This window comes from Coregonus clupeaformis, chromosome 12 (genome assembly GCF_020615455.1).
Source record: "Coregonus clupeaformis isolate EN_2021a chromosome 12, ASM2061545v1, whole genome shotgun sequence".
In the NCBI taxonomy this organism is placed as follows: domain Eukaryota; kingdom Metazoa; phylum Chordata; class Actinopteri; order Salmoniformes; family Salmonidae; genus Coregonus; species Coregonus clupeaformis.
This window is the reverse complement of record NC_059203.1, coordinates 1,413,877-1,437,425: the sequence shown is the minus strand read 5'-3', so window position 1 is coordinate 1,437,425 and position 23,549 is coordinate 1,413,877. Positions and strand designations below refer to the sequence as shown.

The 23,549-nt window shown below is 42.0% G+C and overlaps 1 protein-coding gene across 1 annotated transcript in view; it reads right to left on the bottom strand.

The window, feature by feature from the left end:
* Window positions 1-23,549, bottom strand: part of LOC121577984 (E3 ubiquitin-protein ligase rnf213-alpha) — a 62,576-nt gene that overhangs the window by 13,461 nt on the left and 25,566 nt on the right. Inside the window, exons 19-49 of the mRNA XM_041892016.2 lie at window positions 21,470-21,643; window positions 19,235-19,387; window positions 18,485-19,104; window positions 18,223-18,382; window positions 17,868-18,085; window positions 17,477-17,614; window positions 17,078-17,239; window positions 13,605-14,901; window positions 13,134-13,318; window positions 12,889-13,044; window positions 8,900-12,502; window positions 8,677-8,807; window positions 8,472-8,567; window positions 8,207-8,331; window positions 7,956-8,078; window positions 7,769-7,821; window positions 7,500-7,644; window positions 7,095-7,230; window positions 6,769-6,960; window positions 6,551-6,681; window positions 6,120-6,277; window positions 5,460-5,669; window positions 4,906-5,093; window positions 2,803-2,923; window positions 2,119-2,219; window positions 1,710-1,889; window positions 1,458-1,624; window positions 1,196-1,298; window positions 950-1,064; window positions 648-834; window positions 134-330 (exon numbers count right to left, since the gene is read on the bottom strand). Of these exons, the coding sequence (XP_041747950.2) occupies window positions 134-330; window positions 648-834; window positions 950-1,064; window positions 1,196-1,298; window positions 1,458-1,624; window positions 1,710-1,889; window positions 2,119-2,219; window positions 2,803-2,923; window positions 4,906-5,093; window positions 5,460-5,669; window positions 6,120-6,277; window positions 6,551-6,681; window positions 6,769-6,960; window positions 7,095-7,230; window positions 7,500-7,644; window positions 7,769-7,821; window positions 7,956-8,078; window positions 8,207-8,331; window positions 8,472-8,567; window positions 8,677-8,807; window positions 8,900-12,502; window positions 12,889-13,044; window positions 13,134-13,318; window positions 13,605-14,901; window positions 17,078-17,239; window positions 17,477-17,614; window positions 17,868-18,085; window positions 18,223-18,382; window positions 18,485-19,104; window positions 19,235-19,387; window positions 21,470-21,643 (9,725 nt within the window). The remainder of the gene's footprint in view (window positions 1-133; window positions 331-647; window positions 835-949; window positions 1,065-1,195; window positions 1,299-1,457; window positions 1,625-1,709; window positions 1,890-2,118; window positions 2,220-2,802; window positions 2,924-4,905; window positions 5,094-5,459; window positions 5,670-6,119; window positions 6,278-6,550; window positions 6,682-6,768; window positions 6,961-7,094; window positions 7,231-7,499; window positions 7,645-7,768; window positions 7,822-7,955; window positions 8,079-8,206; window positions 8,332-8,471; window positions 8,568-8,676; window positions 8,808-8,899; window positions 12,503-12,888; window positions 13,045-13,133; window positions 13,319-13,604; window positions 14,902-17,077; window positions 17,240-17,476; window positions 17,615-17,867; window positions 18,086-18,222; window positions 18,383-18,484; window positions 19,105-19,234; window positions 19,388-21,469; window positions 21,644-23,549) is intronic.

The window sequence follows — 23,549 nt, the reverse complement described above, 5'->3', positions numbered from 1 at the left end:
TATGTAGTCTTTCATTCGACTTTAATACAGTACTTGACAAGTACTTTAATTAAAGGAAAATAAATACAGGCTTTTTCAACAGTTAAAAATGAGGTTCATAAAACATTCAAGAAAACCGTATGTTACTATGTACCTGTTGATGTATCTCTTCAGGGAAAAGCCACCTGTACTCGGCTTCCTTCAGCATCTTCTGGACACACTCTACACCCTGCTGTCTGCTGATGTTGCGGATCATGTAGACCCGGTACCAGTCGTTCACACTCCTCTCACACAGGTTCATAACAGCACGAAGAAACTCCTCAACTACTTCCTGAGGACTTTCACATGCTCCTGTGCACAATGTGAAAAACCAGACAGTTCTTTCAGGACATGTCTTGGATCAGCCATTCAAACTTATTGCAAGTCTTTTCTACATTCCCCATGACAAACATTTGTGATGGCCTAACAGCCAAAATGTTTGTTGTTGCTCTTGTTGCCTCTAAATTAATACATTTAAAAATAATTTTAAAGTCAGTTTTTTGTGTGTATTTTTGGTAATCGAATCAGTTCTGAGCGCAGTGGTTTCAATTATCTTTTAGAATTCCTTTATACCAATAAGCCCAATTTTGAACCAACATGGAGCAGAACTTTTTAATACATTTTCTCACCAAACAGCATGCTATGGAGAAGATGTGCAGCCATGCCCAGGCACAGGCGGACCCTAGCGATCTGCTGCAGGTACTCTATTGTGACCGTCTCAGCCGAGTCAGTGACAGAGTCCAGGAAGTGATGCAAGAACTCAGTCTCTTCCTTAAGGCAGGTGTATTCTTGTGGCATTCTGTCCAACAATGAGTCCTGCGAAAGAAAGTTGTATAATAGTCATGTAATCATACTGCAGTCGTGCTCTATGTTGTTATTCTGATTGGGCAACAGTCTTGCCTGCCTGCATTGACACCCAATCAGATCATACCTCAAGGCAGTTAATGTACAACGCATAGAGTTCATTTTTATCTTCTGCCTCAACAATGTTGCTCTCTTCTATCGATGTCAAATGCTGCTGCAGATATTCCTTGACTTCATCAAAGCTAAAAAACAAAACATTAATTAGTTAAATTCAGGAAAATGTTTTGACACCATACCTAATCTGAAACCTTGAATTGCGTTACTGGTTACAGCAACATTACAACGACATTAGCAGCTTTTCTGGTTCACTCACCTGTACTTGAGCAGGAGTTTGAGTATCACTGATCTCACCACAGGATTTCTGTCCAGAGACTCATCGAATGGTGAGAAATCTTTGGTGTGTATCTGACTTTGTGCTGGTACAAAGACAATACAAATAGAGCACATCTACAAACACTTATTGAGCCCCAATCTTCCATCCAATCTGTCAATTGTGTGTGTGTGTGTGTGTATATATATATATATATATATATATATATATATATATATGTGTGTGTGTGGGGGGGGTGGGGTACCTCTGATAAGTGGAATCGGGTCTGTCTCGACCATAAGGAAGGACAACAAGTGAAGAATGACACCCTTTGATGGGGGGATGTTGTCCTTGAAGCACACAGTAGTGACGAGGTTTATGAAAAACGCATTGCAACTCCGTCTGAATTGGGCGTTTAGGGTGATGCAAGCTCTGCAAAACCATAGGAGACAGATTAGACACTCACTGAGAAAGTACAGTCCCAGTATCCATGGTCAAAACTGTAAAACACACCCACCGTATGTCTTCAGACACTTTCACCTCAAAGTCATCTGGGAGTTCCTGTTTGCACATGGGGCAGTACATCTGGCCCACATTGACACATCCTCTGACACAGGTCAGACAGAAAATATGGTGACAGGGCAGGTCCACAGGGTCCTCAGGTTCCCCCATACACACAGGGCACTGGAGACCAAACCTAAGGGAAACATCATATGGTAATAACAAACAATTCTGTATATCTCTTATGATTTCACATGTGAAATTTCACGTGATCACATGAAAGTGTTTTTGGAACACTTTACATCTGTTCACGTGAAATTCATGTGTTTTTTCCGTAAAGGCAAGCTTATCAGCGACAGCAAATAACATAGACAAATTATATGAATACCATTTAGCACAAAATAAAGAAACCAAATGGACCTTACTTGCAAATCAGATCACTTGCTCCTTTCTTGCATTTCTTCAGTATTTTAATGACGGCTGCAAAGGGTTCCTCAGATTTTACGTCTGAATGTTTTGCCAGAATCTGTCATACAAGATACAATTAGCAGTCCAATAAATGAAGTAGCTCTTTCCTGCAGTCAAATGACCTACTGGCCTCATGGGTGGAATGTTATTAATATTTTTCATAATTTCATTATTCATAAACATGTTTTTGAAATCGCCGGAAATCCGGTGTTTCTATGTCAAACAGTTTTGTTATAATTTTGTCTTCTGTGATGTATATAAAGTGTAATATTGGGATGCAAACTCAAAATTGAATACATTTCAACTCTATATATGACATGGTACAGGTGTCTTCTTTTTGTGAGCCCATAACCAGTAGATTTGTTTAAGACTACCAAGAAACATTCTGTTTGAGCCTGATTTAGCCCACAGGTTAAATAAGCACAATGTTTAGTGACTGTCCAAAAATTACATTTGGATAGTTCAAGAACTGTTTACAAAGCTCAAGATCACATAGGGCAAATGAAGTCTGAAGGGTGGTAAAATATGGGATGAAAATAAACCATGCATGAGCAAAAACGTAAAGAGTACAAATGGGAACATGGAATATCGTTCAGTAGCATGCTAAGTTAGACAAAACAAAATATACAAGATAAACGTACTTTGCCTAAGGTACGAGTGTGGTCAAGGACCAGAGGCTTGAGCTCCCTCTCCTCAAACTCAAAGCCTAGTAGCATGTGTTCCACAAACAGAGAGAGGATGCAGATGTGGTTCCAATTATTACTAGAAACAGAAACAAGGACGTTATTCATTCTGGGGGAATTAGACATATCTGGGACAAGTACAATTACATTGTAATAAAAGTTTATCATACAGAAAACCTGAAATATTTTTATATTAAGTCTACTTCAAAAAGAAAGGTCAAAGACGCAACCAATCGGGCAGACTCACAATTGAATACAGGTATTAAGATACAGTGCCTTCAGAAAGTATTCATACCCCTTGACTTATTCCACATTTTGTTATGTTACAACCTGAATTCAAAATTGATTAAATATATATATTTTTACCCATCTACACACAATACCCCATAATGACAAAAAATATATATATATTGAAAATGAAATATATAAATATCTAATTTACATATGTATTCACACCCCTGAGTCCATACATGTTAAAATCACCTTTGGCAGCAATATCAGCTGTGAGTCATTCTGAGTAAGTCTCTATAAGAGCTTTGCACACCTGGATTGTACAATATTTGCACATTATTATTTTTTAAATTCTTTAAGCTCTGTCAAGTTGGTTGTTGATCATTGCTAGACTGCCATTTTAAAGTCTTGCCGTAGATTTTCAAGCCGATTTAAGTCCAAACTGTAACTTGGCCATTCATGAACATTCACTGTCTTCTTAGTAAGCAACTTAGTAAGCAATTTGGCCTTGTGTTTTAGGTTATTGTCCTGCTGAAAGGTGAATTCATCTCCCAGTGTCTGTTGGAAAGCAGACTGAATCAGGTTTTCCTCTCGGATTCTGCCTGTGCTTATCTCTATTCCGTTTTTCTTTTTATCCTAAAAAACTCCCTAGTCCTTGCTGATGACAAGCATACCCATAACATGATGCAGCCACCACCATGCTTGAAAATATGAAGAGTGCTACTCAGTGATGTGCTGTGTTGGATTTGCCCCAAACATAACGCTTTGTATTCAGGACATAAAGTCAATTTTCTAGCCAATTTCTTTGCAGTTTTGCTTTAGTGCCTTATTGCAAACAGGATGCATGTTTTAGAATATTAGTATTTTGTACAGGCTTCCTTCTTTTCACTCTGTCATTTAGGTTAGTATTGTGGAGTAACTACAATGTTGTTGATCCATCATCAGTTTTCTCCTATCAAAGCCATTAAACTCTGTAAATGTTTTAAAGTCACCATTGGCCTCATGGTGAAATCCCTGAGCGGTTTCCATCCTCTCCGGCAACTGAGTTAGGAAGGACGCCTGTATCTTTGTAGTGACTGGGTGTATTGATACATCATCCAAAGTGTAATTAATAACTTCACCATGCTCAAAGGGATATTCAATGTCAGCTTTTATTTTTTACCCATCTACCAATAGCTACTCTTCTTCGCAAGGCATTGGTAAACCTCCCTGATCTTTGTGGTTGAATCTGTGTTTGATATTCACTGCTCGACTGAGGGACCTTACAGATCATTGTATGTGTGGGGTACAGAGATCAGGTAGTCATTCAAAAATCATGTTAAAACACTATTATTGCACACAGAATGAGTCCATGCAACTTATAATTATTCCTGAACTTATGTAGGCTTACAATAAAGGGGTTGAATAGTTATTGGCTCAAGACATTTCAGCTTTTCATTTTTAATTAATTTGTAAACATTTCTAAAAACATAATTCCACTTTGACATTATGGGGTATTGTGTGTAGGACAGTGACACAAAATCTCAATTTAATCAATGTTTAATTCAGGCTGTAACACAACAGAATATCAAGGGGTGTGAATACGTTCTGAAGGCTGTAACTAAGGTAACTGCTACGGTTCTCGCTTTTTGTTTGTTCTTGCTTTGTGAATATCATGTGTTCTTCTGTTATTGCATCGAAAATGTTTTTCCTTTAGAATTGTAAAATAAAATAAAAAGTATACTTTGTCTACTTTCAACAACAAAAATATCATAATATAATAAAATATATTAAATATCTATTTTCAAAAAGTCTAATCTCTCTAGTCTTTCAAATGGCTATTTCTCTCACCGGATGTAGTTAAACATTTCCCAGCTCCTCTCTCCACACTGCCTCAGGCTTCCCTGGGAGCAGACCAGCTCCATAGACCCCTGCAGTCTTTTCACCTGCTTCATCCAGTCTTGGCACTGGGCATTAGAGTCCAACGCAGGAGGCTCCAGCTGCTCAACACAGGCAACTGCTGCGTACACATCCAGAACCTGTTGGTAGAGTGAGGCAGAGAAATGGTTACTAAAAGCAATAATACAAGATCAGGTCTGGCACAACGTGATGCGGTCAGTCACTAGGAACAAGCCACAGGCGGACTGATCACAAAGTGATAAAGTGCTCAATAACAACATCACGGATGGAACACACTTTTTGACCAATCAGATTGCTTGGCCAGAATGAACCATTTCATTATATGACATTTACTAACAGCATGTAGGAAGCCTCCTTTCAACACATTATGCACCTATCCTAAAGTTCAACTACTATCATGCACTCATAGAACGCAAACATTTTGCACCTAAACACTGATTTCGCATAACTAAATGTAGCAGTGTGTGGAAAATATCTCAACCTACCATCACTTGGCTATCTTTCACTTGTGGGTTTCGCTGCAAGTGAAGGGCCACCTGTGGCTGCAGGGACATCATCCTGGACAGGTTCTGAAGGCGGGTGCGGTACATCTGGTAGGCCGAGTGGATCAGGGGTAGGGATGGAATATCTTCACTTGGAGCTTTTCGTCGTCTCTGGAGCTCATTCACACAGCTGTTCAGGGCGTCACACAGGAGCTGGGAAGAGAGTTACATATTCATTAGGATCACCTAATTGAGGTGTAGGCATATTATATCAAATCTGACTGTAAATATGAATGACCCATTCCTAAATGGAGGCTAATGCTGTGTTTAAATGGTAGGAGGTAGATGGTAGAAGGAAAACCAGATGTTTTCAATGAGAGCACGGTGGTAAATGCCATTGACACTGCGGTGAATGCCGTCAGCCACCTGCCGTAGCGTTGTTTTCTACCGGATGTTGATATGCACTGTTTGTTTACTGAAATTGCCATAGCAATGCATACGGTCGTGCTGGCTTGTTTTTGCCGTCACCCTCTTATTTGCTTTCTTGTCCCGCAATGCCGACTAGTAATAGGTTTTTTTGCGTCCCTCGTCTAAACGCAGCATTAGCGCTTTGCCTGTTTTACTATTTGTATGAACATGTTGAAGAACTGTGCAATAACATACCTTTAACTCCCCCTCTGAAGCCACTTTCACCATCATAGCAATGAAATCCTGCAGGTACCTTTGAAAGAATTCCCTCTGCATTTTTTCATCCATTGTAGCCATGTACTGCCCAAGGGGGATTTTCGGAAAGAATTCCTCGAACTGCCTAGGACTGTGTCCTTCAGAGAAAAATGTTGTGAAGTTTATGCAAGTTCTGCAACTAAAAATACTGTAAGTGATTAGAAGTCCATTTGGGAGTGAAGAAACACACAAACAACATAGTAAAAACCTTTATAATGTTTCAGATCATTTTTAACACATATACTACAGCAAATGAAGAGCTTTAAGATACACTTATCATTTGAGTCTCCCTTGTTAAGTTTTGATAACTGCATTTTAGAACAATCTAAATGTATCTTTTAGGGAAAAAAAGAAGGCTTTTGATTATTTACTTTCGCGCTGCTGAGTTTGCATCATTAGTTCATCCAGGATATCCCTGATCCTCCAGCTGAAGGGCATCCTGGAGCGCATGGTCCTCTCAGCTGTGATATGGCTCTGTACCAGAATGGTCTTAGACTCAGAACTGTAGGAATTAGACAAATAGTTTGTTGGACCTCGATGGTAACATAGAAATACCCTTGCTACATCGCACATGAGCAAAACCACCTACTTGGGATCCACTTTGACAAAAGGAATATCAAGCATCTCGTTGCTGCCGAATAACTCCAGCCACAGTTTCTTGACTTCCTCCCCACAGTTGACATCTAGCAGGAGGTCCAGATTACAGTCCCTGTCGATAACTGAGACCAACTGGGCCAAGAGGGGTGTGACCACTGCTTGGATTTTCTTCCACAGAGTTTGTCTGTGGAACACGTACAGTATTTGAACAGACTATACTCCTGAACGATGACGAGAACAAATGACCATTTGAACATGAATGAAATGATGGATTTTATGTGAGCTAAGTTAATAGTGCAGTATCATTGATTAACATACGTGAAAGTTCCCCCCTCTTGAAGAGCATTGATGTTGGATGCCTCCGTTAACACCCAGTTCTTGGGGAAGGGGATGTTTCTCTCGTGGTTCTCCAGTAGAGAGTGAAGGCGGCTCCTCAGGGTTTTCAGGAACACAGCTTTAGGGCAGAGATCAAATATATAAATACATGTAAAAGCCAATTAACTTTAGCTATATTATTGGCTTGCCGTCACGATCTGACATAAGTCTGTCTCGGACCAAAAATGTCTAAACAAAATTCAACACATAGATCTAGAACCCCTCATGAACCCCTTTGTAATAAAATGGTCTCGGAAAGGGTTCTAGGTCTGGTCTTTAACCATTGAAACGGTGCTTGGGTCTTGGAGCTACAGTAAAACACTGGAATACTGTGGGTTCGTTCCTAACCTTTCAGGTCCTCACTATCTTCCAAAAGTGTTAGCAGGATCTCCACCCTCCTGGTGCTGAGAGCGCCACTGTCCTCCTGATCTCTGAGCATGCTTACTGCACTTTGCACACAGCTTCGCACCAGATCTGTGACATCAAACTCAGCCTATAACAACAACATGCTCAGATTAATAACACACACCCATACCTACAAACTTGATACAAACTTATACAACATTTAGTACATCCATGTTTTTGATTGCAACATCAAACACCGCAATTACACTTACAGTGTGCTCTGGCGCAGGTGGTTCGAAGTCTGTATCTGTATCTGTTTGCATTGCTTAAACAAAAAAGAAAGCTATATGAAAACTGTTACTATCAAACAATTATTTTCAGTTATTTCTAACTGAAAATAATTGTTATTAACTATGGCATTTGTGCTAATGATTATAATAGCAATTCAAGTTAATTTACCCTCACACGGCTCTTTCATGTCCTCAAAAAGCTGGCTGATGGGTAGGTTTCTCAAGGACTGGACATCTGATACAAACTCTTTGGATCTTCTAAGGTTGTCAATGTGAACTGATTTCCAGGGTCCTTTGAAAAAACAAAGTGGATGGACTTGCTCTTTAACATTGAAAGAAATGCAGAATGGATAACATTTTCTCTGTGGACTGCTAGGTCATATTATCATACCAGCATGTTATACAAAATTAAAATCTCACCTCCATGAAATCCAACATAGGAGGTTCCACCTTCAATTCGAGGCAGTTTGGTAACGAAGTACACAAACACCCTTCCATTGCCACCATTAGCTTTTGGTTTGTTTATTTCATTTATGGACGAATACCTGAAGAGATAAAAAATAAAAATGTAAATGAAAAAGGGACACAAAATAACTACACTATATATATAATCAGATCTTGCAAATCTATTCGATTAGTTAATATCCGATAGATGTGATGACAAATCCAAAAAGAAACAACTCACTTGGCAGATGCAAGAATGTTCATGCTCTGGGAAGCCTCATCATAGTCAGTTTGGATGATGAGGACTTTGTCGGCAGATGTAGAGTCAAGAAATTGCCTAGAGAGGGAACAAAGTTATTTTCTAATATCTTTCTGAAGAATGATCTACACAGTAACACAAATACCAATGTAAAAAAATATGCTAAACTTCAGATTTTGAAGCAGACCTGATTTCTTTGAGGAATGAGTGCTCTGTGTCAAACTGCTGCAGTGAGAGCAGCTTGATGTTGCAAAGCTCTGTGATGTTCTGGAGCTGTTCGATATCTCCTGCTGTTAATTGCCGGGAAAACGTAGTGACCTTCACAAAGAGCCAAAAAATATGTGAGAAAAATACAAGATGCATTCAATGCAATCCATATTCTTCATAGATAAAATAGTCAAGTGAATTACCTCTGTAAAGTGGGCATGGCACCATTCCTCCGGCCGTGTGTGAGAGGCAATGAAGTCAGCCAGGGATCTGTGCTCCTGCTCTTCAAAATATATTTGTGTCAGTTTCTCTGTCTCAACATCAGACAATTTGGTCCCATCCAGCCGAATGACAGAATCTGGAGTTGCACAGTTCAGCATGATGAACTTGGCTTCATCCAGGACTCTCCTTTGAGGGTCAGAAATGTCAGATTCATCTTTCATCTTCTCTGTAACTTGAAGGACTACAGAGGAGCATGTGTCTGAGTGGTAGCCAATGAAGACATCCGTTGGCAGATATCTGTTTGTCTTGGATTGCTGGCTTTTCAAGGAGACAAACACTTTGACCCATTCCTGTAGTTGTTTGACAATCTCCTTCTGGTCATTCTTAAGAACAGTGTTGATGTCCAGGTAGTGCTTCTCCAGCCTGTTTATCAAGGGAATTGGGAACTGTGTGTAGACCACCTCCTTCTCTTCAATGACAATAAGCCTGAAGTTTTTGTGAACTCTGCACTTCACACGATGGGTTCCCAATCCAAGATCAACATACTTCTGACCTCCAAGTGAAACATAGTATTGGTTGAGAGCGTCATAGAGACTTTCGTACAGATTCTGAAGGTTCAGAAGCACAACAGTCTGGCCAGTTTCCATGCAGATCTTCACTCTGTTGATATTTCTGCAGATCTGAGTGTACTCTTGATCCTTTGGGAAGCTGGAACCAAAGATGATCTCTGGATGGCTCTGGTCTGAGAAGAATGTCTGCTGGAGAATCTGGAGGGCGGCATAGTTTTTGGTGAGGACAAGAAGGTATCGGCACTCCTCGTCTTGGCAAAATGGAATTATGTTTTGTTTCACCAGATCAATAGTGCTGATCCCATCCAAATCGGGTTGATTCGATTTGCCCCACAGCTCTTTGGTAAATATACACACCGCATCCACATCATCTCTTCCGCTGAAGTTCCTCAGGACTGCTCCAATGATTTGGTCCACACCAGGGCTCTGCTTAGAGACCTTGGTGATGGCAAACATCATCTTCACCAGACTGTAGTAATCACGTAAACCGAAAAACCCTTTGCCTTTCTTGCAAGTCTTCATATATGCTTTGGCAAAAGGTTTGAAGAGGTGCTTAACCTTCTCCAGAATCATCTTGTCAGATGAGCATATGCCTTTCGCACTTTCGAATAGCTCATTCTGGTCTGGGTCACCATGGGACACAAAGAGGCCTCTGTTCATCTTGGCAGGGTCCAAGGCCCAATTGGAGATACCAATGAATCCAACCCTCTGATGGGGCAGTGGCTTGTCATCAATGCAGCCTTCCTCCAGTAAGGGGTGCAGTGTTTTCAGAGGCATTTTGGGGGAGTCTTCTGCTAATCCGATCTCATCTAGCACAACAACAGAGATGTACTCCTCCAAATTCTTGCTCTCTTGGAAACGGGCACATTGCTTGAATGTGTTGATGATTCCCTCTGGCGTGGAGTGAGGGCTGCACTGAAAGGACACCAGATGAATCTGTTTCAGTCTTTTGTACAGCTCAGAATGTGCAGCTTGGCCCTGCATGGCATCTGCAACCAAAGTTTTGGACAGAGACTTGGAGCTCCCAGGCTTGCCAACCAAAAACAGGGGGATTCGTAGCTCAATGCAGATCACCATCATGAAGACATTCTCTTTCAAAGCCTTGTTTCTTGCTATTGTCTCTCCCATTGGGACCCCACTTAGGAGGAGATCCTGCATGAGTGAGATTTCCTGCTTCATTTTTGGGGGGATGACATGGGGAAGGAATTTGCAGATTTCTTTCTGGTACTCACCTTTTGTCTCTAAACAGGCTTGATAACACACACCAACAGCCATCAACAGCGACCAATCAACTGGATCACTAGCAGGTGTGCGTACCTGGTCACGCCTGTTCCTCTCCTCCCGGGGTTGTTTCTGGAGGAATGCCCTTAACTCTTCAGAAAACATTGAGTGGTTCTTGTAGAACCACACAAACACTTGCATGCAGCGCTCCACGTCCCTGAGACTGACAAAGCTGCATTCGTCTTTCCTCTGTCGCATAAATCTCTGCGATGACGACAATACATCAGTGATCATCTTAATGGATACTCGGTTTATTGAATTTTTTTCCACAACTCTCTGCACAATCTGCTGGATGTACATTTTCTCTGTGTGGTCATTGAGTTGCCCAAAGTCCCACACCAGAGGGATCATGCTTGGAGGCAACACTTGGACCCTATACACCAGCTGCCGAAGAGGGATTAATCCAAGTCTTTCTTCAGTCTCTTCAGCTCGGACCCTGTAACCCAAACCAGCTTTCTCCAGCCTCTTGATCATCTCATCTGTGTGTTTCCTGTAAGGGTTGCATGCAGCAATGATCTGCAGTCCAGTTTTGGAGCCAAGTTGTTGTCCTTGCACAGTGTTGTCACACAGGATCTCCTTAATGCTGCTTATAGCTTCCGTGGTATTAGCTTCATCAAAGAAAAGAACAGAATCAAAACCATGTTTCTCCTTATTGGCAACCGCAACAGCCTCTGCCTCGTGCACTTTGGTGCAGATCATGTCAGACGTAGTTCCTCCGTGAACTTTGACCAGTTTCATGTTCTCGGTGGGTGCTCCACTCCTTCTCAACTCACACAGGAACTTGATGAGTCGCGTCTTCCCACAGCCAGTCTCCCCCATTATGATGACTGGAATGCCACACCTGAACCTCATGTGAATTGCCATCATCTTCAGTATGTTGTCGGTGGTGAGTTCATATGTTTCATCAGGGTCTGTTGGCCACTTGATCCCCAGCACACTACATAGACGCTCAATCTTATCTGCTCGAGAAAGTTTGTCAAAGTCAATGTTAAATGGAACTCTTTGAAGTCTGAGGCCATTGTACAGATTTCTGGTCATAATGTTTCTCTTGATCACCACATTTGTTGATGGATTTATGGCATCAACCCCATTCTGCTTGTTCTCCCGTAGGTGAAATCCAATGAAGGTCATGGATGCATGGTCATCATTGAAGAAGATATATGGATGCGGTTCTGACTCCCATCTCTTTCGGATGAGGAACGGGGCTAGATCCCTTTCGTTGAGTCCATTGAGGTCCATCTGCTGCCTCTCATGGCTCTGGTCAGTGATGCAGAGAGATGGAGTGGCAAAGTCCTTGGCCATCAAGATCATGAAGTCAACCACAAAGTTTCTGAATCCCCTAAGAGTGTCTCCAATAAACTGAAAGTTGCAGAAGGCCGATGTCTCACAGTCTAGCAACTGAAGATTGAGGAACCAGGCAAAGTTCCTCAGCTCTGCCCAGGACGGATCACTTATGCCACAGTAGATGAAGAGCATTTGAAGACACTCTGCATGAGTTCCTTCAACTCTTTGGTAGGTGAAGCTGTCAAGATTCTTACCCCTGTGGAACCGTGTTAAATACTGGTATGGTCTTTGAAAGGCCTCACTCCTGAAACACTGGTCATCCATGAGTGGGTCTTCACTTTTCAGCTCTGGATCATCTCCATTTTTCATTTCCAACCCCATAACTTCTTTTGGGGGACGGCAGAAGACCTTAGGAAACACCTCAAAGAGAGGAAAGTGTCCAATCGGATCCTACACAGACAAATACATGCCATATTAAGTATTTTGACAAACACTACCTACACAACACAAATGGGACGTCTAACACAAAAAGTATATAATAACTAGTTTTACGATATACTACAACTGCTGTGTGAAAACCATGCTAATACTAGCCGTAGGTGGCAGTATCTAAGTAAACAAAGCCAAATCTTGGGTTGTTGACTTCACCCCATAGACTACATTCAAGGTAAAGAAAATATTACGTGATTTCGTCATTTGGGTGATCTATTCCCTTCACTATCGAGTTATAATAAAATGTTAACACGCTAGCCACTGGTGGTTTGGTACGGACATTTAACTGTATACATCCAACCGTTTCACATGACATGACAAAATACAAATAGATTGCCACTTACAGCTCTTGAGGCAGATCTGGGCAGTTCATGTGTGGATTGTAGTGTCTCGATGACATACAAGTCCTTGTTGCTGCATTTCCACATCAGCCCATCCGAATCGGCCAGGTAACGCAGGAAGAACAGTTTGAACAGAAATTCATGGAGTCCTTTCTGTACCTGAATAACATAAATAGCAAGCATATAAAGCACCTGAAACAGAAAAACATCAACATTTTCAATATCTTAACAATACCAAGTATCCTTACCGAGGATGTGACATCAAAATGAAAGACTTTGTGTTCCTTCTTCTCTGGTGTGTCAAACAAGGACTGAAGAATGATATGCTCATCAACCTTGGGCTCAACTAAGCGAATGCATTTGCGGAATGTGGTTCCTTTTCTCATGGTTCCCTCCAGTTTATCATACAACCTTTGTATGTACAGAGATTTTCCTGCAGATAAATAAAACATTTGATTCAGCTCTACAAAGACCTAGGTCAAATGTATGGGCATTGAAGAATTTATGTTTGAAAACTCATGGTAGTATTGTGAGTATGAACGCATTAGTGTTCGTGAAATTCAACACGTGCAATTGAAAATACTGAATATCAAATAATTGTCTGATAAAAAAATCATTTAAAAAAATTATATTCTTATGTACCACGATTACAACTGAAAACCCATATCAGGCACCATAGCATTATGTAAAGTGACAAAACTCAATAAGGTATAACTCACCAACTCCAGCCCTCGTGGAAGACACAATCCCAATAAAGTGTCTACCTTTGAACACAGACGCAGCACTGGCCTGATGTGAGGGGACAGTGTAGTGCCTGGACAGGTATTTCTGTATCCTCTCAGGAGACTCCTGAGGCACAATGTTTCGTTTGAAGTGACTGAAGGCAGAGGGAATGTAGGCGTGCTCTCTTTCTGCGCTGCAGATGATCACCAGCCTATAGCTGCTCCGAGAGCATGAACTCAATTTCTGAAAGAACTTCTCCACTGCATAGCTCACCTCATAGCTCAACTGGTCTGCGAAGAGCAGGGTATAGATCTTCTCACCCATGTATCCCGGTGTGAGACATCGTCTGAAGAAAAGCTCCACCTGCTCATATGACGTGGTAGGGGTACACAGGAGGACTTCATCGTAGGTAGGCAGCTGCTCATCATCACTGGTCATATACAAGCAGACGCTGGAAGTCAAGATTTTATCTTGTGGGCAGATTATGAGATTAGGTTGACCAGTGAAGAAGCCTTTTGGGAGCTTTCTACTGACTGTATTCTCACTTGTTTCTAAAAGCATGGGTTCCTCTTCCTCGTTTTCTTCCTGGTTCTGTTTGTTGGCTAACACCTCTAGCAGACTGCCTAGGCTTCTGATGTCTAAAGAGTACTGGATAATGCTCCTCATGTCTTTCATGTAAGCATCCCAGACCAGATCCAGTTTTCGTAAACCTACAGCCTGGTCTACAACGCACTGCAGAACATCAACGGCACATTTTCTCTCACCAGCAAAAGAGGAATCTAAGTTTTCCATGTCACTTTGAAGGTCAATAAAAGTCTGAAAACTGGTGTCTTCCTCTTGCCCAGCTGTATTCATGGAGTGGTTCTGAAAAGTCATCCACGTCTCCCACACTTCTGACACAGAGCAGTCAGGTTTGATGAAAGAGAGCATCATCAAGACCTTTTCCTCCAATTTCTTGTTCAGATTCTTCTCGGTCAAAACATTACAAAGGTAGACTATCTGCTCTGCTGTGTAATAGTTGAGGTAATAGTGCTGAGATCTCTGTTTGTCTATGAATCTGTTCCAGTCATCCAAACACATCTCTATCTTCCTGCACAGGTCTGTAAGATGTGCGACTGCATTGCCCTCCACCATGATCTTTCGTAGGATGTTGCCAAGGTTGAAGTCCATTATGATACAAGTGTCACTTTCCATATTGCAGTGAATCTTGGCCTCCCAACACCTAAAAAGTGGGTTCCCAGCAGCATAAAGATCTACAAATGCTACAGCTAGCCTCTGGACACTGTCAAAAACCTGAGAAGATAAGATGGAAATTTGGTGTCTAAAAATTCAGTTCAGTTTCTGTACGTAAAACGTAAGGTTACTTGCATAACCCTGGTTCTCTGATATTATGAGTGAGATATCTCACATGTGGGGTTTCGCTAGGAACATCTACTCTCCAAAGAACCTAGCAAAAGCATCTGACAGGTAGAGGTAGAGTGCGAATGAGGTGAGCCCCTCACCTTCCTTAAAAGGAGCCACTCTCCAGCCCTTAGGTTATTCTCAAGTATGCTTCTCTTCCTTGCACTCTTGTGAGCAGGGGAATGCGGTGAGATATATCACTCATAATATCAGAGAACCAGGGTTATGCAAGTAACCTTAAGTTCTCTTTCAACTATTCATTATCTCACATCTGGGGATATAGCCAACTCCCATATCGCAAAGACATGCTCTCCGAAGCTAGGGTAGGCCCACGATCAGCAACCCTAAGAGGTCCCGAAACCTAGGGAGTACGCACCAAGAAGGTGCAGAAACAACCCATTGGGGAAAAAATCTCATAACCTCATTAACTGAGGGTTGTCAAGAGCTCACTCCCGAAGCAGGCAGTGGCCCAGCTGAATGAACCAATCGCAGTAAAAATGGAACGAGGAAAAGCCTGAGGGAGGGAGGCACTCGGGGGGGAACAAAAAGTTATCATGTGAGCACGGTCACTAAAGTGAGCAGACCATAGCAGTTTTTTGTGCAGTGAAGAAAGTGCCTGTGAACAGGGAGTGATTAACAATAGCTTGCACTTCTTCAGATATGCAATTAAAAACAATTTTGAAGAAGGTGGTGGGGACAGGATCGAGAAGGCAGGTAGAAGGCTTAAGTTGTGATATCACTTTCCTGGGCATGTCTGTGTCAACCAGGGAAAATAAATCCATAGTGCTTTTGCGTGGTAGGCTAGGGCACATATCATCAAACTTCTCATCAGGTCTTGCTTGACTGATACACAGCCTAATGTTTGTTATCTTATCTCTGAAATATGCCACAAATGTCAATAGAAAGCCCCTTGGTAATAATCAGGTCCAGAGTATGGCCGCAGTTATGGGTGGGCCCAGTAACATGTTGGATAAAGTCCATAGAGCTCAAAAGATTCAGAAATTCGATGGCCTTCGAGTCTGTCTCTATGTCAACATGAATATAGACAATAGTTCAGAGAAATCAGTAAAGAAAGTAGGGCAGTGCTTTGGTGGCCTACAGGTTATGGCCAGCACTGGTTGCTGACATTTAAACAGTATAGCATGATGCTCAAAAGACCCAAAGTCGTGAAATGACTGAGAGCATTAGTAAAAATAGAGGCTGTCCCCCCACAATTTTTCCCTTTTCTGATAGAGTATGAAAAGCTGTAGTCCGGGGTGGAGGCTTCAATAAGAGCGGCACTTCAGCCTGAAGACAGCCATGTTTCAGTGAGAGACATGCAATGAACTTAGTAATGAGGCCAGTAATGAGGTCATTCACAAGGTTTTACTAGTGATTGCGCTAACATTTAAAGTGCCATATTCAATGACTGTGGGCCACTCTGCCCCTGGTGCATCTGCCTAGAGGTAACCAATGGAATAACAACCAAATGATTAACATTACAACCGTGTTTTCTGACAGTTTCCAATCTATCAGAATGGTAGGAGATGAGTCTCAATAGCTAGCCATGAAGCTATCTACCAACATAAACTGAGAAGTAGAAAAACATTTTCTACACAAAACAAAAAACCTTTCAGGTCAGTACTCAACCTCTCGACAAGGTCTGAAGACCTACGCTCAACAGCGATATCCTTCACGGTTCACTTGTGAGCAGTTCAGCAGGAAAACAGGGATCCAGTCGATCTGAGGAGAGCATGAGAGTAATGCTCTTCGTGAGGAAGAGAAGCGAGAGTAACTAGAGGGTGGGAGAATGGCCTCTTTTAAGGAAGGTGAGGGGCTCACCTCATTCGCCACTACCTGTCTGTCTCCATCAGATGCTTTTGATAGGTTATTTCGAGAGTAGTTGATCCTAGTGAATCCCGACATGTGAGATATCGAAATGAATAATTGAAAGAAAACCATATTTTTTCTAATATGTCAACGCATGTCGTAAGGAGCCTGTGGTAGCATGATAATCAATTTAATAAACATTTTCAGTAAATGATCATTTCAGGTTTGTGATGGTTCTCTTGGTGTCCAATCACCTTACCTCAGTAAAGTGATCCACCTCACTCTGGCTTTGCTCCCCCTTTCCAGACATCAGCATGAGTTTGTTCTGCAGATCTCTCAGGTCTTCTAAGGAGTAGTTACGCATCTGACCTTCCTCCTGCTGCTCTGGAATCTGTAGCTTCAGAGCAGTGTCTAAGCTCAGCTAAAGGAGAAAACAATAGAAAATATCCAATACACAATATGTCAATTTACCGCTGCAGGTATTCAGGAGAGTGCTCACAGATATTTGTCAATGGCAAATATAAATTGAAGACATTGTATGAGTACAAATATAGACATTGACTCCATAATGATGATCTTTAAACAAACTAATGTAAAATAATCATTCAATTGTCTCTAAAAAACATTTTTTTAAACTTAAAAAAATGATTGAACAGACCTTCTTCTGGTTATGCGCACTAATAATATATATGCCTCTTGTGTTGATAGATGTGGCCAGAGAAAGAGAAGAGAGTTCCACAGACCCATGGCTGTCCTTCACAGTTTTCAGCCACTCCAAATGGCGTGCAGTATCTCGCTGCAATCAGGGAGGAAACAATAGTAGAATGTGGTTTAAAACATGAGTTTAAGTTCCAAACCAAATGGCATGCTAAGATTGTGAATGATTATATCATTTAGATTTGTATGTATTCAGGCCAGTAAATGCTGCTCTGCACATCAAACACTTCTGAAAATCCACTCTGCATTTAATCAAATAGTGGCCTTAGTCTTTCTGGTTTGACAAGCTTTCCCCAAATATGAAATATGCCATAATTGTCAGAACATCTTACCAGCTTTTTTGGTATGTTGCTGTCACTTCCAAGCGCCCTCCATAGTTTTGTCAAAGCCTCCTTGAAGGAATTAAAGTCAGCATCTTGTGGTAACCCATACAGCATCGAGGAGTAACCAAGAACAGCGTCATGGAAACAGGCTACACGGTCCACATCCAAGTCGTTCTCTCCAGCAGAGATGGAGGCCAGGTCGACAAACACTTTCAGCTCATTGATATCTGCAATGGCAAAACATGAAACATTTATCCCCTTTTTCCCATGTAAACATTGTTTGAATTAGTAATGGCAAACTAACTAGTTGGCTACTACTGTTGCTGCTCTTTCTGTCTTGCATTTCCTTCTGGTACGACCTCACCTTCAAGAGCTTCTTTGACCCATTTGACAAAGTTCCCCCAAAGGCCAAGCTCCTGAAGACACAGTCTGCGAGGTTCTGTGATGTCCTCAAGAACCTTTTTAGTCTCCATCAAATTGTAAGCAATGTAATTCAGACTCTTCTCCTTAAAGTCTGCATTACTCTGGAAACATTGTAATATATATAAATATACAGTAGTAGCCTAATGATGGGAAAGATGCATAGATTGAACATGTGGACTGTTTTGAGAATTTTCCTAACTCACCACATCCAGCAAACTCTGTAGCACTTTGAAGTCCCCTTTAGGACAGATTGTCTCTCTGACATCCATAATGACCTTGGCTGAATCCAATGCTAGATGAAGGTCATGGTACTGTTGGATCTGCTCAATCCGCCTCCTGATCCATCTTCGATCATCAGACAAGTTGATTCTGCACATGATCTCCAGATCATTTTTCATCTCATCATACTTGTCTTTGTAAGCTTCAAAGATCCTATCCACCTCCTCCAATGATAAAGTGCCAGATTTCAAACTCTCATAGATCCTCTGGTAATTGTCGTAGCAACCCTGGAATATTTTTCTGTGGATCACATCGAGAGTGTACACTTCTATCTCCCTCTCAGGCTGTTCTGTCTCGTCAGTGTCAATATGGTTGTGGGAAAGTTTTTTGGCTTGATTCTCCAAGCACATAGCAAAAATGAAGCTTTCCCTGATAGCATTTAGTTCAAATGCCATCTGCCTGGTGACATTACAGAAGTTGAAGTATGTGACCACCCCAGTTACGTCAGAGGTGCGCCCGTCAAGTCTGTGAACTTCCATGAATTCATCCAGCGTCATCTGATCTATGTTCTCTTGGTTTTTGAGCTCCAGCTCTTTCACATCGACTGTGGATTAATATGACATCAATGAGAACCATGACCAAGGCTGTTACATCATGCATTAACAAATATTTTATAAAGACTACCAATAACATAAGCTTTAATGTATACCGTTATCAAATATAATTTAATTCACCTTTCAGATGCTCCTGGAGTCGGAGACAAACTATGACTAGGCCCTCAACCATCTTCTTGTCACTGTACACAGCCTCCATTTCCTCTTCTCTAAATCTCAGTAATCTTTTCATAGTGGTGTCGTCCTTACAACGACCATCTTCACACAGGCCATCTGTAAAAAAAAAAAAAAAAATTTAACTACATTTTTACAAAACACTCAAGACAATACTTTGACCTCATTGTGGTTCTACTGAAGTGTAATCAGGAGTCCCTTCTCAGATCTGGACTTTTCCAAAGTGTTGGTCTTGGTTTTGAGTAATAACCACTTAACCTCACATCTAAATAAAAGTCCCCTTTTGTCATTGCTAGCATGCCCGCAATACAGTGCATTCGGAAAGTATTCAGACCCCTTGACTTGTCCACATTTTGTTATGTTACAGCCTTATTCTAAAATGGATTAAATTGTTTTTTCCCCTCATCAATCTACACACAATACCCCATAATGACAAAGCAAAAACAGATTTTTAGACATTATAAAAAAGTATTAAAAATGAAAAAATGAAATATCACATTTACATAAGTATTCAGACCCTTTACTCAGTACATTGTTGAAGGACCTTTTGCAGCGATTACAGCCTTGAGTCTTATTGGGTATGACGCTACAAGTTTGGCACACCTGTATTTGGGGAGTTTCTCCCATTCTTCTCTGCAGATCCTCTCAAGCTCTGTCAGGTTTGATGGGGAGCGTAGTTGCACAGCTATTTTCAGGTCTCTCCAGAGATGTTCGATTGGGTTCAGGTCCGGGCTCTGGCTGGGCCACTCAAGGACTTTCAGAAACTTGTCCCGAAGCCACTCCTGCGTTGTCTTGGCTGTGTGCTTAGGGTCGTTGTCCTAGTCTTAGGTCCTGAGTGCTCTGGAGCAGGTTTTCATCAAGGATCTCTCTGTACTTTGCTCTGCTCATCTTTCCCTCGATCCTGACTAGTCTCCCAGTCCCTGCCGCTGAAAAACATCCTCACAGCATGATGCTGCCACCACCATGCTTCACCGTAGGGATGGTGCTAGGTTTCCTGCAGACATGACACTTGGCATTCAGGCCAAAGAGTTCAATCTTGGTTTCATCAGACCAAAGAATCTTGTTTCTCATGGTGTGAGAGTCCTTTAGGTGCCTTTTGGCAAACTTCAAGTGGGCTGTCATGTGCCTTTTACTGAGGAGTGGCTTCTGTCTGGCCACTCTACAATAAAGGCCTGATTGGTGGAGTGCTGCAGAGATGGTTGTCCTTCTGGAAGGTTCTCCCATCTCCACAGAGGAGCTCTCTGTCAGAGTGACCATCGGGTTCTTGGTCACCTCCCTGACCAAGGCCATTCTCCCCCGATTGCTCAGTTTGGCCTGGCGGCCAGCTCTAGGAAGTGTCTTGGTGGTTCCAAACTTCTTCCATTTAAGAATGATGGAGGCCACTGTGTTCTTGGGGACATTCAATGCTGCAGACATTTTTTGGTACCCTTCCCCAGATCTGTGCCTCGACACAATCTTGTCTCGGAGCTCTACGGACAATCCCTTTGACCTCATGGCTTTGTTTTTGCTCTGACATGCACTGTCAACTGTGAGATCTTATATAGACAGGTGTGTGCCTTTCCAAATCATGTCCAATCAATTTAATTTACCACAGGTGGACTCCAATCAAGTTGTAGAAACATCTCAAGGATGATCAATGGAAACAGGATGCACCTGAGCTCAATTTCGAGTCTCATAGCAAAGGGTCTGAATACTTATGTAAACAAGGTATTTCTGTTTTAATTTCTAATACATTTGCAAACATTTTAAAAACCTGTTTTCGCTTTGTCATTATGGGGTATTGTGTGTAGATTTATGAGATTTTTTAATCAATTTTAGAATAAGGCTGTAACGTAACAAAATGTGGAAAAAGTCAAGGGCTCTGAATACTTTCCGAATGCACTGTACATGCAAGAGTTGCCGCAAAGTCCTTTGGGGGACTTATTTTGATGTAAGGTGAAGTGATGAAGACCTGAAACCAAACCAAGACCAACACTTTGGAAAAGTCTGTTTCATAATACTATGAATATTTTGCCTGTATTTGGACCTTAAACAGAACCAACCTCCCAATGACCCAGTAGATGAACTCTTTATTGGATGTAATTTAACTATCAATCTGGGGAGGCTCTCCTGGCTACTACCGTGGGAGTAAAGCAATATTTACTTAAATGTCTTAATTTTGTATATTTCTCTGACAATCACCTATCTTCAAAAGCTCAATGAATGTTGTTTTCTTTGAGAGGACTTTACTGAGAGTCTTCATCTGGATGTTGCCGTTGATTACTTTATCTGAGACAGAACTGAACGCAGAGCTTGCCACAACCATCCGCTCTTTAGCGTCGTCCGTCAAATGGTCAATCATTTTCAGATTTCCACCTGTAATAAAAACATAGTTAGTGGGTTTAAGTGGACATTTGGAAAAATGCACTCAAATGTAAATACACTACATTGCCAAAAGTATGTGGACACATGCTCGTCAACCATCTCATTCCAAAATCATGGCCATTAATGTGGAGTTGGTCCCCCATTTGCTGCTATAACAGCCTCCACTCTTCTGGGAAGGCTTTCCACTAGATGTTGGAACATTGCTGCGGGGACTTGCTTCCATTAATCCACAAGAGCATTAGTGAAGTCGGGCACTGATGTTGGGCGATTAGGCCTGGCTCTCAGTTGGCGTTCCAATTCATCCCAAAGGTGTTCGATGGGGTTGAGGTCAGGGCTCTGTGTAGGCCAGTCAAGTTCTTCCACACTGATCTCGACAAACCATTTCTGTATGGACCTCACTTTGTGCACAGGGGCATTGTCATGCTGAAACAGGAAAGGGCCTTCCCAAAACTGGTGCCACAAAGTTGGAAGAACAGAATCGCCTAGAATGTCATTGTATGCTGTAGCGTTAAGATTTCCCTTCACTGGAACTAAGGGGCCTAGTCGAACCATGAAAAACAGCCCCAGACCATTACTCCTCCTCCACCAAACTTTACCGTTGGCACTATGCATTGGGGCAGGTAACGTTCTCCTGGCATCTGCCAAACCCAGATTCGTCCGTCGGACTGCCAGATGGTGAAGCGTGACTCATCACTCCAGAGAATGCATTTCCACTGCTCCAGAATCCAATGGCGGCACTCTTAGGCTTGTGTGCGGCTGCTCGGCCATGGAAACCCATTTCATGAAGCTTCCAACGAACAGTTATTGTGCTGACGTTGCTTCCAGAGGCAGTTTGGGACTCGGTAGTGAGTGTTGCAACCGCGGACAGACGATTTTTACGGGCTATAGCACTCAGCAGTCCCGTTCTGTGAGCTTGTGTGGCCTACCACTTCGCGGCTGAGCCGTTGTTGCTCCTAGATGTTTCCATTTCACAATAACAGCACTTACAGTTGACCAGGCCAGCTCTAGCAGGGCAGACATTTTACAAACTGACTTGGTGGAAAGGTGGCATCCTATGACGGTGCCACGTTGAAAGTCACTGAGCTCTTCAGTATGGCCATTCTACAGCCAATGTTTGTCTATGGAGATTGCATGGCTGTGTGCTTGATTTTATACACCTGTCAGCAACGGGTGTGGCTGAAATAGCTGAATCCACTTATTTGAAGCGGTGTCCACATACTTTTGTATATATTGTATAGCGTAGCTCTCAAGGAACATTTGGAAGTGACAGTTATACATTTAATAGCCATTGTAAACTCAGCAAAAAAAGAAACTTCCCTTTTTCAGGACCCTGTCTTTGAAAGATAATTCGTAAAAATCCAAATAACTTCACAGATCTTCATGGTAAAGGGTTTAAACACTGTTTCCCATGCTTGTTCAATGAACCATAAACAATTAATGAACATGCACCTGTGGAACGGTCGTTAAGACACTAACAGCTTACAGACGGTAGGCAATTAAGGTCACAGTTATGCAAACTTAGGACACTAAAGAGGCCTTTCTACTGACTCTGAAAAGCACCAAAGAAAGATGCCCAGGGTCCCTGCTCATCTGCGTGAACGTGCCTTAGGCATGCTGCAAGGAGGCATGAGGACTGCAGATGTGGCCAGGGCAATAAATTGCAATGTCCGTACTGTGAGACGCCTAAGACAGCGCTACAGGGAGACAGGACGGACAGCTGATCATCCTCACAGTGGCAGACCACGTGTAACACACCTGCACAGGATCGGTACATCTGAACATCACACCTGCGGAACAGGTACAGGATGGCAACAACAACTGCCTGAGTTACACCAGGAACGCACAATCCCTCCATCAGTGCTCAGACTGTCCGCAATAGGCTAAGAGAGGCTGGACT